This window comes from Oxyura jamaicensis, chromosome 14 (genome assembly GCF_011077185.1).
Source record: "Oxyura jamaicensis isolate SHBP4307 breed ruddy duck chromosome 14, BPBGC_Ojam_1.0, whole genome shotgun sequence".
Classification (NCBI taxonomy): Eukaryota; Metazoa; Chordata; class Aves; order Anseriformes; family Anatidae; genus Oxyura; species Oxyura jamaicensis.
The window spans coordinates 1,101,238-1,117,106 of NC_048906.1; the positions used below are offsets into that span (position 1 = coordinate 1,101,238).

At 54.1% G+C, this 15,869-nt stretch overlaps 1 protein-coding gene across 1 annotated transcript; it reads right to left on the minus strand.

The window, feature by feature from the left end:
- Nucleotides 1-1,072: 1,072 nt before the first annotated feature.
- AQP8 (aquaporin 8) lies at nt 1,073-6,922 on the minus strand. Its single transcript, XM_035339799.1, has 5 exons — nt 6,666-6,922; nt 3,545-3,671; nt 2,468-2,682; nt 1,419-1,553; nt 1,073-1,267 (listed from the first exon to the last, which is right to left on the minus strand). The coding sequence occupies exons 1-5, from the start codon at nt 6,920-6,922 to the stop codon at nt 1,225-1,227; spliced, it is 777 nt and encodes a 258-aa protein (XP_035195690.1). The 3' UTR covers nt 1,073-1,224.
- Between the last annotated feature and the right edge of the window lie 8,947 nt (nt 6,923-15,869).

The window sequence follows — 15,869 nt, forward strand, 5'->3', positions numbered from 1 at the left end:
TGACGTAGAGCTGGCTGCTCTCCCCGTGCCCACACAGCTCCATCACGCTTCCCATGCTGACTCCAGCTCGTGGCAGCAGGGCTCCCCTCCTGGCACAGTCCCCTGTCCTCGCCCCCAGCCCCAGGGGCAGAGCCACCTGTGCCCTGAGCTGGTGCTTCAGCCCCAGCCCTCCTGATGCCGACATATCTCAGAAATTGGACTCTGTCACCAAGCCTCACTTCTCCTGATAATCCTGCCTGCAGCTGGCGTGGGCCCTCCTCCCATCCCCATTTCCCTTTATGCTGTTTCGCTCAGCATACCGAGAAATCTCCAAAAACTAAAGCTGGTGTCCTGGCACGCAGCTGGGGGGAGCAGCTCTGTTGTCACAGCCTGCAAGCTAACGCAAACGCTGCAGAGCCTGCAACCAGCGCCTGGCTTCACGCAGCCCTGCCGGTGGCAGCACGGGCAGGGACCGGCTCCCCACGGTGCTCTCTGCAGCAAGAAGCCCAGGACGTGTGCGAGGGAGGGGAGCTGATCGTGGCACAGGCTGGGAAGGGGGACTCTCATGGGCTGGACAGGGAGGGGACGCTGCAGGGGACAGCAGGGGTGCTGCAACAGGAGCCGCAGACGTGCTGAAGGAGCAGGAGAGCTTTATGGTGCCCTGGCCACAGCTGGGTTCAGGCAGCTCCCAGCACATGCGTGTGAGGGCACGCAGCCAGGAGCTGCATCAGGCCTCTTAAATAATAGTCATTAAGAATTTAGAACTGTCCTAGTGCCAGCACTGGTGAGCCGTGCCACACTGCTACTTCACTCAGCTTTTTGCCGCCTCACTGGTGTTACAGCAGGTTCCTTGCTTGGCTACCCACGGCCCCCCTCAGCCCACTCTGGGGAGCAGAGGGGGCCCTGGGAGCAGCAGCAACATGGGGGGGGGGGGGGGGGGGGAGCCCGGGGTGCTGCAGGCACCCAGACACAGCCCTGGCAGGAGGGACGCGGTGCTCGGTCCATGTCATGGTGCGTGGTCGGAGCGTGGTTGTCTCAGCTGCATGCTCATCCTGACAGCATGCTCCCGCAGCAGCAGGAGGTGCCTGGGTCGCTTTTCATGGTGTCTGCAGCATCGAGGGAGCAGCCTTCCCGCAGCAGGCTGGTGGGGGAGCCCAGGAGGAGGCGGAGGGGGCTGAGGGGCTCATGCTGGGCGTGCTGAGCGTGGCCCATCAGCAGGCAGCACACACAGTCCCGTGTCTGGCCTCACTTCAGGAACAGGCGGGTCGTCCGGTCACCGATCAGGAGCCTTTGGGGAGGTAAAAGAGAAACTCAGGGCTGGCATCTTCACTGCTGCAAGCGTGCATGGAAACACAGAGACTGCATCGGCCTGGCCCCACAAGGAGATGAGGACCAAACCGTCAGACACGTTGGGCTGGGAAAGGGCAGACCTCACGCACCTCACCAGCGTGCCGACGACGAGCCCAGCGACCATGGGCCCTACCCAGTACACCCAGTGGTAGTCCCAGTAGTTTGCTACCAGAGCCGGCCCGAAGGCTCTGGCAGGGTTCATGCAGGCTCCGGATATGGCACCCCTGAAAGAGAAAGGAACCGGCTGCATCACCTGGCCCTGCTCCAGGGGATGGACACGGGGCAGGAGCTGCTGCCCTGCTGCAGCCCCGGGACCAGCCCAGCTTGGGAGCCCCAGGGCAGCCACGCGCTGCGTTCGCTCTTGGTGCTTGCAGCCCACAGGGAAAACCCAGCACGGTGCGAGCGAGGGTGCCAAGCCTATTCTGGGGTTTACCCAGAGCCTGGGTTTTACACAGCAAAAGCTCTGTGCTGTGTGTAGGTACGGGAGCCAGGCAGCAGAGACAATAGTGTTTACAGATTAAAGAAAACTGCAACAGATAAATATTTGCACTCGAGGTTTGCGCAGTGTTTAAATAAGAGCTCTGAATCCCGCTAGAGGGGGCACTGCCTTAACTAAACAACCCATTAACATTTGTAATTGTGTGCGCTCGTTATCTGATTGCAGTGACATAAGACACAGGCTGCTCACCCGAAACGCCTGCCCGCGCCGAGGCTGAGCTTGGCAGCGGTTCTAACAACGGTGAGGACATACAGCGAGCAACGAGCAACAGCTCCAGATAAACTGCTCCTGTTTGCTCAGGGCTTCCTACTGTAAACACTGCCTGGGCGGCTGTTCGTTTTTATCAGCCCGTAACAGGTAATTGGAGAGATTGGTCTGGAGAGAGGTATCCACGTGCTGGACTCGAGCCTCCAGCCTCTCCCCCACCTTTTTGGGGTGTTCCCAGGAATTCCCCCCACACCCGTGTCAGCAGGGCCAAACGTCTGATTTGCCAGTGTGGGATCGCCACCCCTGCAGCCTCGGGTCCCCTCCTGGCCCCTGCCCGAGGCACCGTGCCTGTGCCCCGGCTGCAGGAACAGAACTGGCTGGGCTCTGCCCAGGGGGCTGCGCCCGCTGCAGGGAGCAGACTCGCGAGCTCACCCCGCCAGGATGTCGACCGTGACCGTGAGGCCGATGCAGAAGGGTGCCAGAGGGGTCTTGGTTTCCTCGTTGATGGCACCCATGCAGACCGCGAGCACCAGGAACGTGGTCATGATGATCTCGCCCACCAGGACGGAGGGGATCTGCTCATCGGCCACGATGCCGCTGAAGGCTCCTCCAGTGGTGTTGGCGTAGTGCTCGTCCGTCGTCACGGCCTGTGGTGGGGGGAGCTCTGTTTGTGCCCTCCATGCTCCATATTGTGGGCTTTAACAGACATATGTGCTCACTGTCAGGACAGCGTGGGCGGGCATAGCTCCGGGTTAAAGAGGAGCTAATCTCATCACTTTCCTCCTGAAAGCCAGCCCTAAGCGCCTGGCAAATATAAACTCGTTAGAGGAGGCTCTTAGTGTCTCCTGAGATAATGAGCCAGCCACGCTCTCCAAGAGCTTTGCAGTGCACAAACAGCACCACGCTGCTCGGTGCAGACCACCTCAGACTCTGGAAATGGGCAACACCAAATTGAATTAACGTTACAAAACGGTGCGGCAAGCAGAAATGGCAGGCAAACACTGCGTTAAAGTGGCTGAAGCTGCAGAGGTGCCGTGCATTGCTCTGTGCCTGATTAACACGGTATAATGAACCTCTGGGGAACAGCAGCCGTGGGGAATTAATTAGCTGAGCCCCAGAGCGCTGTGTGGAGGTGGCACCCCCACACCTGTGCTGGCACTGCTGGATCCGAGCCTGCAGCGGGAAGCTAGCTGTCCCAAGGTGGAAGTCAGACCACAGGAGACCTGAGAGGAGAAACCAGGTGCTCTTGCCCCAAGCACAGATAAGCCCCGCACCCATGCAGCAAGCCTCTGTGACGCTGGGTCGCCTTGTGAAAAGCCGTGCTCTGAATTACACCGAGAATCGGTGCCCGCAGTGCCTCTCATCCTTGCCATCATGTGCGCGGCTGCTGGAGAACCCTGGGCCATGCATCAGCTTGGGGCAGGCAAGGCTGACCCTGGCAGAGCAGGAAGGTGGTCCCTGCACCCCGGCATTTGCCCATGATTAAGGAGACCTCCCTGGTGTCTGTACCTTTGTCAGGCTGGCTCCTATTATCCCTCCGCAGAGCTGGGAGATCCAGTAGGGAATGAGCATCGTGATGTTCAGCCCGCCGACCAGCCACACGCCCAGGGACACGGCCGGGTTGAAGTGACCTCCGCTGCAAAGGAGAGAGGAGCCTCAGCACGGGGCTCACCCCAAAGCGGGGCTCTGCCTGCTGCCTTGCCCCGGCCGCCCGTGGGTTGCGCTCACTGGGGGCTAGAGCCACGAATGCTTCTTTAGACCTTCCCATGGGGAGGTGCCGTGCACTTCAGGGGAGCAGAATCTGGCCATTTCCCTTCTCTGCAATTGCTCTTTGGAGAAGCAGCATTTCCATACCCAGCACCCTGCAGGCATAATGTGCTTGCAGGGCAGGAGATGCCCCTGTGCAGTTTGAAGGAAAGGGTTTGGGTCTCTCTCAGGAGACCACCAGGTCCTTCCAGGAGCTGTCACAGGGGCGGCGGGTGCAGAAGGAGCCCTCCTGGCTTTACAGCACTGCAGGCTGGGGACACACTGAGACCTGGCCTGCTGCTCTGCTCCTCTGCATGGCACAGCATGGCAGGGCAGGGCACAGCCGCCCGCTCTCTGAAACAGCTCCTCTAAGGGCAAGGACTCACAAAGGAAAACAACGCCTGCTTGCACCCTCAGGGCACCCACCCTGCAGCTCTGAATAAGGAGCAGCAGTGGCAGAGCTGGTGCCAGGACTGGGAAGCGCTGAACACCCTTCCCCAGGCTGGCAGCCTGTACCCCAGCAGCGCTCAGCGTCAGCTCACACAACCCAGATCGAAGACATGGAAAGCAAAGAGCCTGGCTGCTGTTTGCCTTTGCCCTGATACGAATCTCCTTCGCCTCCCGTCGTGACACTTTGCCCCGCGCAGGACACGCGTCCCGCAGGAAGGCAGAGGGCAGGGAAGGCACCGTGCCAGGCTGGGGCTGCAGCCACCTCCCGGCCCCACGGGCTCCACTGCTCTGCTGGGGTTCCCAGTGCTCATTTCCCTCTGCTCAGAGGGGGATGTGGAGGCACGCAGGCAACCCTGGCCCCTCTGCCCAGGCAGAGGCTGCTGCTGGCAGCAGAACCGGTGTGTGGCTGAGGGACCGTATGGGTCTTCCTCCTTCCTCACTGGGGTTCAGAAACCAGAGAAACCCACCAGATGACCAACGATGCCCTGGGGTCTCACACCTGCCTGGGGGCCCCACACCCCCCTCGCCCTGCAGCCACCCCAGTGCACCCGGCCGAGCCCTGCAGCACCAGGGCAGCGCCGTGCCCAGGGCTCGCCCACGCCACAGCGAGCCCTCGCCTCCTGATGGACCCGAATCATTCATCTTGAAGACCACAGGCAAGACAAGCTCAGATACCTTTTAATTAAAACAGATTATCACGGGACACGCATTAATGAACAAGTTTCATAACCAATCAGCCCTAATAATAATTGCTGGTAAAGCCGATGAGTCAGAGAGTCTAGGAGCCATAATTACGTCTTATTCTTCAGCTATAATTAAAGACTGATCATATGACAGCAAAAGGTTGCGTTGCTTGAGCCAGTAAGGTCCCAGCCAGGGGGGTGCCTGCAAACTGCCCCAGGCAGGGCGGGAGCTGTAGAGCTGCAGGGACTTGTCCAGGAGTGGAGTGGGGCTGGAGCAGCCCCGTCCCACCAGCACGGGTGGGGACAGCCAGGCTGCTCACCTCTGCTCCCGGCCAAGATCCCAACCCATAACCCACGGCAGGGGTTGCAGCCTGTCCTACCAAGAGCACGCGTCCAAAGCCAGGCTTCTGTCCAGCCTCCTTGGCCACACATCTCTGAAAAAACTGACTTCAGGCTAAAACGTCTATCTCCCTGCCCAGGACACACATTCAGCTCCTCCTAGCTTCAGCACTACGGGGCTCTGAACGTCCCCATGTGGTTCAGCTGCTTTTTGGGAGCTGCTGTCCCAGGGGAGGCTTGCACAGGCTGTGGGCAGGCGGGCTGCACATCGCTGCCTTCCTCACTCTTGCTCCCTGGTGCCTGGGACAAAGCCAGATGCTGACAGCTCCCATTTCCACCACCCCCAGCTGCCCAGTCGGTGCTGCACAGCCCGGGGCAGCCTGTCATGCTGTCGCCAGCATTTCCAGCCAGCTCGGTGGCCACCACCTGGGGACAAAGGGACAGAGGTGGCACAGCCTGGCTCCTGCTCAGGAAGGGAGGCTCACCCGCATCAGTTGGCAGGCCAGCAGTCCTCACCGGGGGGCAAAGTGGAGGCAGGGGTAACAGCTAGGAGCTGCCTTTTCCATGCTGGGTCCTGTCCCATCGGTGGGACTGGGCATGGCCCTGGCAGAGGGGGAGACTCGGGGCACCTCCTCATGGCACAGCACTCGGTGCCGCTCCCCTGGCTGCAGCGTGGCTGTGAGGGGGCTGGGGGTGCCCGGGGAGCTGGGCTCCTCTGGGACACACACCCGCATCTCACTTGGTGGCGATTGCACGAGCTTCACCTTGGGGTGCAATTCCATCCTAAGCAGGTGCTGGTACAACACTGTCCCTTGGCTCGCGCACAAGCCTTGATGAGAAAAGCTCCCTAACCCGGGGGAGGCTTCCCAGCACCGGCACCCAGTGGGGGCAGCCCCGGGGCCCCCTGTCCCTGAGCTGCAGGGATCTGGCTGGGAGATGCACAGAGGAAGGGAGCAAAATTCCACAGGGACCATTTCATCTTCTCCATTCAGGATAAAGCTCTGTCTTAGAGTCAAACTGCACCTTTTTGTACAAGCAGGTTTGTCTAAATGTTGCTTTAGAGGAATGAAAACCATTTGTAAATGTAATACAGGTATTCCACCTGAAAATACACAGGGGAATAGCATACTTGGGTCAAAATGCTTCATTCTGACATCCTTTTAAAAGGAAATGCCTAAGCTTTCCCAATAGATACTTTTGATTCAGCTTTGTCTTTTTAATTATTTGTTAAGATGGGTTAAAACCAAAAGGTTGCAACCAGAAGCCAAACCACCTCCCCCAGACCCCAGGCGTTACACACCCACCCGCCACCTGAGGGGATGCTGCCAAGGGGCACGATGGAAGCGGGCATCCCCTCCACCCATGCAAGGGTCCCCAGCAGGCGCAGCAGCAGGGGGACGCCAGCCCCTTACCTGATGTTCCCCAGGATGGCGATGGTGAGCCCCAGGGCCAGCCCGTGTGCCAGGGCGGGCTGCAGCCGCCCCGTGCTGCCGGCATCCTCCACCACGGACAGGCAGCCGATGAAGATGAAGAGCGCGCTGCCCAGCAGCTCGGCCACACAGGGCTGGACGTAGAGCTCGTACCAGTGGGGCTTCGCACGCTGGTGCTTGCTGTCGATGTCCACCATCACCTCCTTCGTGGAGGGGCAACCGCTCTCGGTAGCAGCCATGAGGGGAGCTGGAAGAAAGCAGGCAGAGTCCTGGTGGCAGCCGGTCCCTCGGGTGCAATCAGGGACCTGCCCTGGGACTGGAAACCCCGGCTGCCCACGTGGGTCCTCGAGGGGCAGCGTGTGCTGGAAGCACCAGACTCTGCTCCTCGGGCGTGCCGGGCACAGCCCTGGGGAGATAGAGGCTGCTGGCACGGGTGCTGAGCAAGGCTTCCACAAGGGTCAGTGCAAACAGCCCGGAGGGAGGAGATGCCCGCGTTGCCCCCGGGGAACACTCACCCTGCGAGAGCTCAAAGCTGGGAGCGCCGGACGCCAGCACAGCCCTGGTGGGGTGCCGGGGGAGCACCGCGCTGTCTGAGCTGCTGGAAGGTTCCCCCTGCCCTGAATGGGGAGGCAGCGGCTGGGAGGCTCTAAAAAACGGATTGGATTTGCATTGCTAAAAAAAAAAAAAAAAACAGAAGGGGGCAATAAAAGCTGATAGGCCAGCCCCCAGGAATATAAAACCTCTTTATCACAGTCATTCCTCGGTTCAAGGATTTACTTTTTTTTTTTTTTTTCTTCACCTGGTGGCTTGTTTTTCTTTTTTCTTTTTCATTTTGTTTTGATTTTTGTTGTTGTTATCATCGGTCTAGGGTTTTCTGCCAATGTGCAGGACGCAATTCCTCCCATGGTGTGAGCTGTAGGTAGCCAAAATGCTGGCACCTGTTTGAAGACCAGCTGGCTTGCTTTCCTGGGCAGCCCGCTGATGCTGCCAGAAGGCAGTATGTGTGGGAAGCCCACAGCACTGCCTGCACAGGGGCATGCATGGGTCCAAGAGTGCCCTGAGAAATGGAGAAAAAGCCTTTCCTTTCCTCTGCTCACCAAGCACTTGAAGCCCATGCTCCTTGCCAGGGCTTAGCTCTCCGTGAGGAAATGGAAGCCAAACCCAGGCTTAACACGAGAAATGTGGGCACCACAGACTTCAGTGCCCTTCCTGGCACAGGGTGATCGGGTGCCCCAAAACACGTGCAGAAGGGAGGTACTGGGGTTTTTGTGGCTGGTGCACAAGGAGCAAGCAGAGCGCTGCACCCCGGAAGGGGCAGCCGGGGGCAGCAAGCCAAAGCACTGCGGAGCCAGCCCGAGGCTCGGAGCAGCCTCTGGGTTCAGGCCTGGGGGACAGGCACCCCCTTCAAAAACCACCCCATGTCATTATGCTGGTGGTCGTATGGCACTGGCTCTGTGTTACTGCGTTAACACCAAAGGGCTTTAAAATCTTAAAGACAGCATTGGCACAGACATGATGGCAAGGGTGTCCAGGGATCCACCGGCAGCTTTGCAAGCTGACATTGATCCAGTACCAACTCCCTTATGCCTCCCCACTGCATAAGGGATCGCTGCACAGAAATCCTGACCCAACCCTCAGCAGAGGGTACAGAGATGCCACCAGCACTCGAGATGGGGACCGGGAGGCTGCAGCGTAGCAGGAGACCCTGGGGGACACCGTGCTGCTGCCAGGGGCAGAGCAGGCACGGCCCTGGTGGCACAAGGGCTCGGGGCTGTGCAGTGGTCCTGCATCAAGCAGCGAGGACACATCCATCGTCCAAACAGGGCCGGATGCTGACCACCCAGCAGGAGACGAGCGCTGGGGCTTTTCACCTCCTTGAGCAATCGCTTGCAGTGGCTCATGTTTGTGGTGGGTAATTAAGGATTGGGGTTTACTGGTATTTTTTCTCTTGTAAGCAAGGGTAAAGAACGCCACAGATGTTTTATGATGTTTTCACAAGACGCTGGGGATAGGAAGGAAATTTCCACTTGCCTGTCTCACAGGGGGCAGCTGCTGGCCATGAGCAGACACAGGCCAGGCCGGAGGGAAGAGGGAATCCCACTTCAGGCACCTCTGTCAGCTCGCTTCTCTTTCCCAGATTGTTTCCTGCAGACAAAAGCTCTTGGCCAGAGGTTATAGAAGTCAATGGAACATTGAAAGTCGGTTGTGGGACTGGCTGCTCTTTGGGCTCCTCTTTGACCCACGACATAGGACAATGTTTGGTTCGATGCCCTCAGCTGCCGAGCACTGAGCTCGAGCCAGCTCCCAGCAGGTTCACCAAGCCCCAGCACCGCGCCTCGCAGTGCAGCCAGGAGGGAGTTTCACTGAGAGGGGTTTTAACTCGGGCAAAAGGAAGCAGACCAGCTCTATTTTTCAGGGTGTTCATGAGAGCTGCAGCACACACCCAGATCCCACCTGGCACTCCTCCCAGTGCCTTACAACGAGCAGGCATCACGGCATCGCACAGCGCCTGGTGGCAGCTCAGGACCAGCACCACGAGGCTGCTCCCCAGCTGCCTTGCAGCACCGAGCCCTCCCGGCGGTGCCAGCCCGCCTCGACAGGGGCTCTAAAGGCTTCGGCTGCATTGTGCCAGGGGAGCAGTGGCTTCAGAGCACTGGAAGGTCACAATCCAAAAGTGAAGATTAACTCAGCGTCCTTGGCTTTTAAACATTTACCATTATTGTTTGGGGAGCAGGGATGTTTGGCCAAGCCTTCGGGAGGAAATGCTCGGCATTCAGACAACAAAGGGATCATTTTTTACTAAGCATGGGGCTGAAACAGAACAATATTGAGGGATTTTTGGCCTCTTGGTGCAAGTTTCAGACAAACAGCTCCATGCACTGTGCCAGCCAGAGCTGCCTGGGCAGCCTGTACCTGCCATGTGGGACTGAGAGATGGCCAGAGCTACCTGGCTCCAGAAATATCAGCGCTGTGCAAAATCTGACTGATTTAGTTTGGGAAGGTTAGGGAAAGGAAAAAAAAAAATCTGCAGGGCCATAGCTGATGTGCTATGATCAAAACAGTTCAATTTGGAGTGTTGTGCCTTCTTCCTGGACTCCAGGGAATGCTGCTATTCTTTCATCTCTCCATCTCAGTGTAAAGATGGTTCCAAGGGAAAATACCCCTCCCTGTTTGTAATTCAAGTTAACCTTAAAAACAGAGACAAAAACAAACAACAAAACTGTCAATTTCTTCAGCACCTGTCAGTGGCAGCTCCTGAAGCACTCTGGAGCACACAAATCCTCGGTGTGCCTCCTGCCAGTGCACGAGCCTGGCACTTGCTTGGCTCCGCACCATGCCCCACGCAGCCCTAGGCAGCAGCACCCAGCACGGGTTGGCTGTGGGGTGCACGGAGCCTTTGGCCCTGCAACGCTGCAGTGCCAGGATGGCACGTGGGACAAAAGGGCTGCGGGTTGCTCAGCGTGGTCAGAAAAGTCACATCTCCAGCAAGACCCCAGGCAAAGCCAGGAGCTGCTGAGTGAGCGGTCTTCAGAGAGAGGAATGGCACCCCAGCACATTCTGGGCTCCCTGGGCACTCCCGTGCAATCAGCAGTTTACAGCAGCCACATAAATGATCTATATTTATCATCAGGAATTGGCAGAGGTGGCGTTGGATTTCCTTTATGTTTACTCTGAACCATGACTTCCCCAGACTTACAACTCTCCAGCATAATACAATTTAGGTAATAGGCAGCACGATTACTACAGACCCAATTTAAGCTCAGTCTTAACACAGCACTACCCAATGCCGATCCTCAGACGAGGTTGCTCCTACACCTGTCTTTTACTCAGAGATGCTACAAACACGCGAAGAAAACAGTCCTGCTTGTAGCACCCTTTGCCCCTCGTGGATAAGATTAAATGCTTGGAAATAAGGTTTGTTCAGCAAGCTTAATACAATCTGCACTCATGGAAAAAGGCGTGGGGATAAGAACAGATAAATCTGCTCATATTATCAGACATTTATTTTTGTCCTTGTTTGTGCTTGCACTGATAATGTGGATTTGTTAAATAAGTGACAACAGCAACTGTGTCAATTAGTAGAGGAAATGGCAATACAAAACAAGCAACAGCTTAGAAAAATCCTTTTTAGGAACCATAGAAGGCATTTCTCACGTCCGTCTGTCTGTACAAAGAAGTCTGAATACCTTTATTAAGTCCAGCACCCCCAAAAGTGCTTCATTCTCTTTCTTCCTGCTTAATTATGGAGATCCACAGCCTTTCTTTTGCATGCTTTTTAATATGAACAATAGCATCCCAACTCCAAGATTCCAAACTCGAAGTACTTAAGCAGACACTAGACTCCGAACGCACTCAAGCACCATTATCATTCGACAGTGCCCAACTGCAGGACCTGAGCATACCTCGAGTCTGCTGAATCAGCGCGGGTATGTTTGATGGGACAGAATTCTGACTGGACGTCTATAAAAATTGTCAACAAAATATTTAGGGGCTGCATGATGGCATCGCTGCAATGAAAGACCCCAGCATAGCCAGCATCCATGTTCAGCTTTTGAAAAGCAATAAAGGCAAAGGCAACTCACTTGTCACTGCCTTATCTTTACAGTATTTATCTTGGAGACTGATAATCTAATGATTACACAACTGTTACTGAATGAGAACTTGCAGAATTATTTGCATCTCGTAGCAGTAACACAGGTTAGCTGACCTCTGCTCATTTATAGGTCCTGTTGCCTAATAGCTTTACTTCAGATTGCTACAGTAATGCTTGATGGAAATTTCCAAGGGTTCTTAAGACAGACTTACCTTTTTCTGTTAGAAAACAGGGACAGATCTGGGTCTGTTCTGCAGACTGGGTTGAAAGAATGGAAAATAACCAGTAGGATGAAGCCATACTTAGACCTTAATCCTGACATTTAAAATTAAAATCCACCAAGCTCTCAATGAAGGGAAGGATGCTCCTAGCCTGTGCAGTGCGTGCATCTTCCCTGCAATGGGTAATGCCAGGCTCTCGCGGGCGTCCTGTGGGGCTCGCTGTAACGGAGCCTTTCAGTTCTCAGGGACCCCATTTCCCTGTGCCACAGCAGCAGAAGTGAGAAGCCTTGTAAGCATGAAATTAAGGACTGGTAACTTTCAGAGAAGCTTGAAACGCTATGTGCTAAGCTAAAAACTGCTTTACATTCAGTTCCTAGGTATGAAGAGCTGGGTAATTCCTGTGAGGAATTAGGTAATATAATTCTTCAGAAGGAGACCTACTGATCTTTCACAAGTGAGTTGGCAATGCTCAGGCCCAGGTCACTCGAAGGGAAGACAGGCACAACAGAGCTCTGTCACCTGAACGCTGGTTGAAGCCTGGCCAGGGGGAGGATCAGCCCTCAGGACCCAGCACGAGGATTTTCTTGTACCTGCCAGGAACAACTTGTGGCAGGCAAGGTGCTCCAGCCCCTTCGGTTTGCCACAGCAACTGGGCTTGGACCCCTGGCTACACAATGCTCCTCAGACCCACAGCAAGCAGAGAGCACCAAGCGCATCCTGCCTGAAAGTGGCGAGCATGAGCAGGCAGCAACTGCCGTGGCCCCTGCTCTCCGAACCCCCCCCGGAGCACACCACTGCCCAGCCCCAGCCCTGTGGCTGGCAGGATGTGTCCCCGCAGGGGGACGTGGTGCAGGACGGGTGGGAGATGCAACTTTTTAGGTGCTCCACAACCAGTTAGTGACAGAGGAGAGCAGCGTTACAGGACTTGCAGAACTTTTCCTGTCCACATCCAACCTCCTGCTGGCACTGCATGCACAGGCACACAAACCACATTCAGTAAGACAGAGGTAACTATGTGAAGTACTTTTAAGTGACCTTTCACAAAATGGCACAGGTGTGGTTATGGCATAAAGACCAGAGCTAAATTTAGGGCTGACAGGAGGTACCCTAGTGGCAAAAATGTCAGCGCAGTGCCCTTATCTAGGGGTGGGGCTGCCATCCAGTTTTGGCACGCGGCCTCCCTACTCAGCACAAAGTGGCTCTGGTTCCACTCTGTTCACCCCACCGAAGACAACCTGAGCTCACGCAGGCAGCACCTGACAAAAGTCCTTCAGGAAGCTGGGGAAGCTGTGAGCAGGTGAGGGGAAGAGACCAAGATGCTGCACTGTAAGGGGCTACTGGGGGAAATGCAAGTCACTCCCCCCTTGCAGCTTACCCAAGCTTAATTCTTTTTTTCCTTCTCTCAGAAAATCTTTTGTAGGGGTGAATTGTACTGTTCGGTCAGTTCTAAAAGGCTGGGGTGCATGCAGAAAACAGAGGCAGAAGAGCATCGTGTGGCTCCATCCAGGGAGCCTCTGCCAAGAAGCGGGGTCACCCAGACCATGGCGAGAAGCAGCCGAAGGCGAAGGCTGTCTCCATTTCAGCTAGAAAACCCTTCTCTGTCTTTTTCTGCTAGTGAGTTTCCAGTGAAGTAGCATCGTCTCAGCCCCATCAGGCACTCTCCGAAACCAAATATTCCCTGAAGAGAGGTGAAAGATTTATTTATCTTAGCGTAATCATGAGAGCTAGACTGCCCACACCCATCTTCCCCCCACAAGCTCCCCGAGTATCACAAATTCTTTTGATCCTGCTGTAACCCTGCAGCACAACATGACCTACTTTCTCTACCACAGTTGGCAGCCAAGCCAGAGGAGACTCTTGAAGAGTTCTTACAGGACTGATTTCCCATCTCCGGGCTGGATGCGGAACCTTTCAGCTGACAGCTGCAAGATGGAAAGTCAGATTCGGCGAGACAAAGATCAGCCAGGGCACCTACCGCGCCTTTCATCCCACCTCACCTATCGCACCTATGTTGCATTCTTCCGTGCTTCCCTCCGATGAATGAATTATGTGACGACCTAAAAATGAAGTGGGTGAGCAGAAATCCCGCCAGTATCTGCCTTATGCCAGCAGACATCTCCTCACACAGAGAGGATTAAGCCATGGCAAACAAGAGGACAAAAAACCTGATGGAGCACATGCCTTCTCCTGTAGCGAGCTACGCTCAAAACATTTTTACATGCAAAAGGCAACAATTCGGTGTCTGCACCTCAGATGGTGACTGGTTCAAACACATTGCTTTGTTCCAGAGCAGGTGAGACTTCAGTTTGGCTCCCATTCATAAAACTGGGGTAAAGATGCATTACAGGAGGGTCAAGTGACATGCTGTGAAAGGGAATCGTACCAATATTAAATTTATAGCATAGATGGGACTGACATGCAATTACGTATTTGCTCATTTGATTCAAAAAAAAATCAGGAGACTCTTGTTGCCACAGAGCATTTGTCAATGGACAAAGGCTCCTGCAGTGCAAAGGGTGCTTAGAGCTTTTGGCTTTTTTTTAAACTGTGGCTCTTACTAAGGGAGGTATTAACTGTCACATAACCTGTCAGACTAAGCCATGAGCTGTGGCACTACACAGTCTTGTTTCCCCCATATTCACGTTTAAACGCCTTTGGCTCAGCTATTTCAGATGCTTTTTGCACATCAGTTCAAGTCAAGGGGGTTTTCAGGATGGATGCCATCTTTCACTGGGTGCTTGTATGGCACTCAGTCCAGGTAACGCTAATGCCAACAAGCCAGATTGGAGCTCTCTGGGGACAGAGATCAAGGAGAAGAACATCAAATAGTACAGCTGGCAGAATCAGGTATCTTGTCAAGGCTGTACAGAGGAGTCTCAAACACTGTGAGGTTAGTCATCCATTAATAAACTCTTATTCCACAAACTGCAAGGAAGAAAATTGCATCCATGTGAATATACAAGAAAGTAAGAACTAGCTTTTAAATACATTAGAAGGGGAATTTTGAGAGAACATCAGATATGTTCAAGGACAGTTAGGTATGTGATGAGGCTGGAAAGGAGATGAATTCTGATTCCTGATGGCTGAAAAGTAATGGCACAGCAGAGCCACCACCGTGCAGGCTCACCTGTCAGCCATCAGCAGGGCTACAGATTTAGCATGGCTCATTTCCAGATGATGGAAAGGCATCTGCAACACGGCTAATGCACACTATGAAGACAAAGAAGATATGAGCCTGCTCCCAAATGACAGTGATTCTCCTGATTTAAGAAGGAAAAAAAAAAAAAAGGCATGAAATTCCATTATCTCAGCTCACTTGAAGCAAAAGGAATTACAAGGAGAGAAAACCAGCTGGTCAAACAACAGATCCCAGTTCAACCACAACCCCCCAGTGCTACAGTCCACTCTGACTGGGGAAAAGGTAAAACATTTACTGCTTTCTCTTTCAGGAGCACTTTACTGTTTCTTAGAAATTGAAACAACCAATAAGGTGCCCAACCTCTACTCATGCTTTCATAACGTTATGTCTTAGGTCTAGCAAGCGACTTCCCAGTCGGCACACACACCCCACAGCAGCAAAGCTCTCGTGAGTCAGTATCTGTAGGTGGAAGGACCTCATATGCTATAAGCTCATTAAAAGCAAGAAAAGCAGCTTAACGGTCTGCAGCATGATCCAAGATGCAGTACTGATGAATTCCAAAAAAGTCAGAAGGGGACAGCATCCACAGGAAAGACCTACAGGAATTTCAGGCTTGGGAAAAAAGCTGTTGGGTAAAGGAAAAGGGCTGGGGGTGAAGGGGCATGGAGGTGATACCTCAGAATCCCAGCCTAAATAAAGATGTTATATAAGAGTTCTTTTAGAAAGTTTTAATATCTCCTCAAATGAAGGAAAATGACCAAAAAAGCAATAAACCCAACAAAAACATGGACCAAAACAACTGCCAGCGAAGAGGCCACGTGTTATAAAGCCATCACAATTCCCTGTGCCAGTTGCATACCTACTCTTTGCACAGCCACAGAGAGTCAGGAGGAACTGTATACTGAAGATGGGCATGGAGCCACAACGCTTTGATCTTTTCCCAGATCTCTGGCAAAGATGCTACATTTAGCTAGGCAGTAAGTTTGAAGGACTCGGATCGAATTCAGACAGATTCATAGACGCTTGTCGAATTTAGCTCCTTGGATTCATGTTGGTATGACAGAGCACAGGGACACACACACAGAAAGATTCAAAATCTCTAAGTAACAAGAGTGTAAAACCAGAACGCAAAACAAAAACAAAACAAAACAAAAAACCAGAAGCTGCAGGCCATTAAATGCAGCAGGCTAACTGCCCCCCGCTTCACAATAAACAGGCTCAGCAAGTCTACT

Coding starts and splice junctions, on each gene's coding strand:
- AQP8 (XM_035339799.1), bottom strand. CDS start 6,922: ATGGCTGCTACCGAGAGCGGTTGCCCCTCCACGAAGGAGGTGATGGTG. Junction 2,683..3,544: donor TAGGAGCCAGCCTGACAAAG/GTACAGACACCA, acceptor CCCCCACCACAG/GCCGTGACGACGGACGAGCA. Junction 1,268..1,418: donor GTCGTCGGCACGCTGGTGAG/GTGCGTGAGGTC, acceptor ACCTCCCCAAAG/GCTCCTGATCGGTGACCGGA.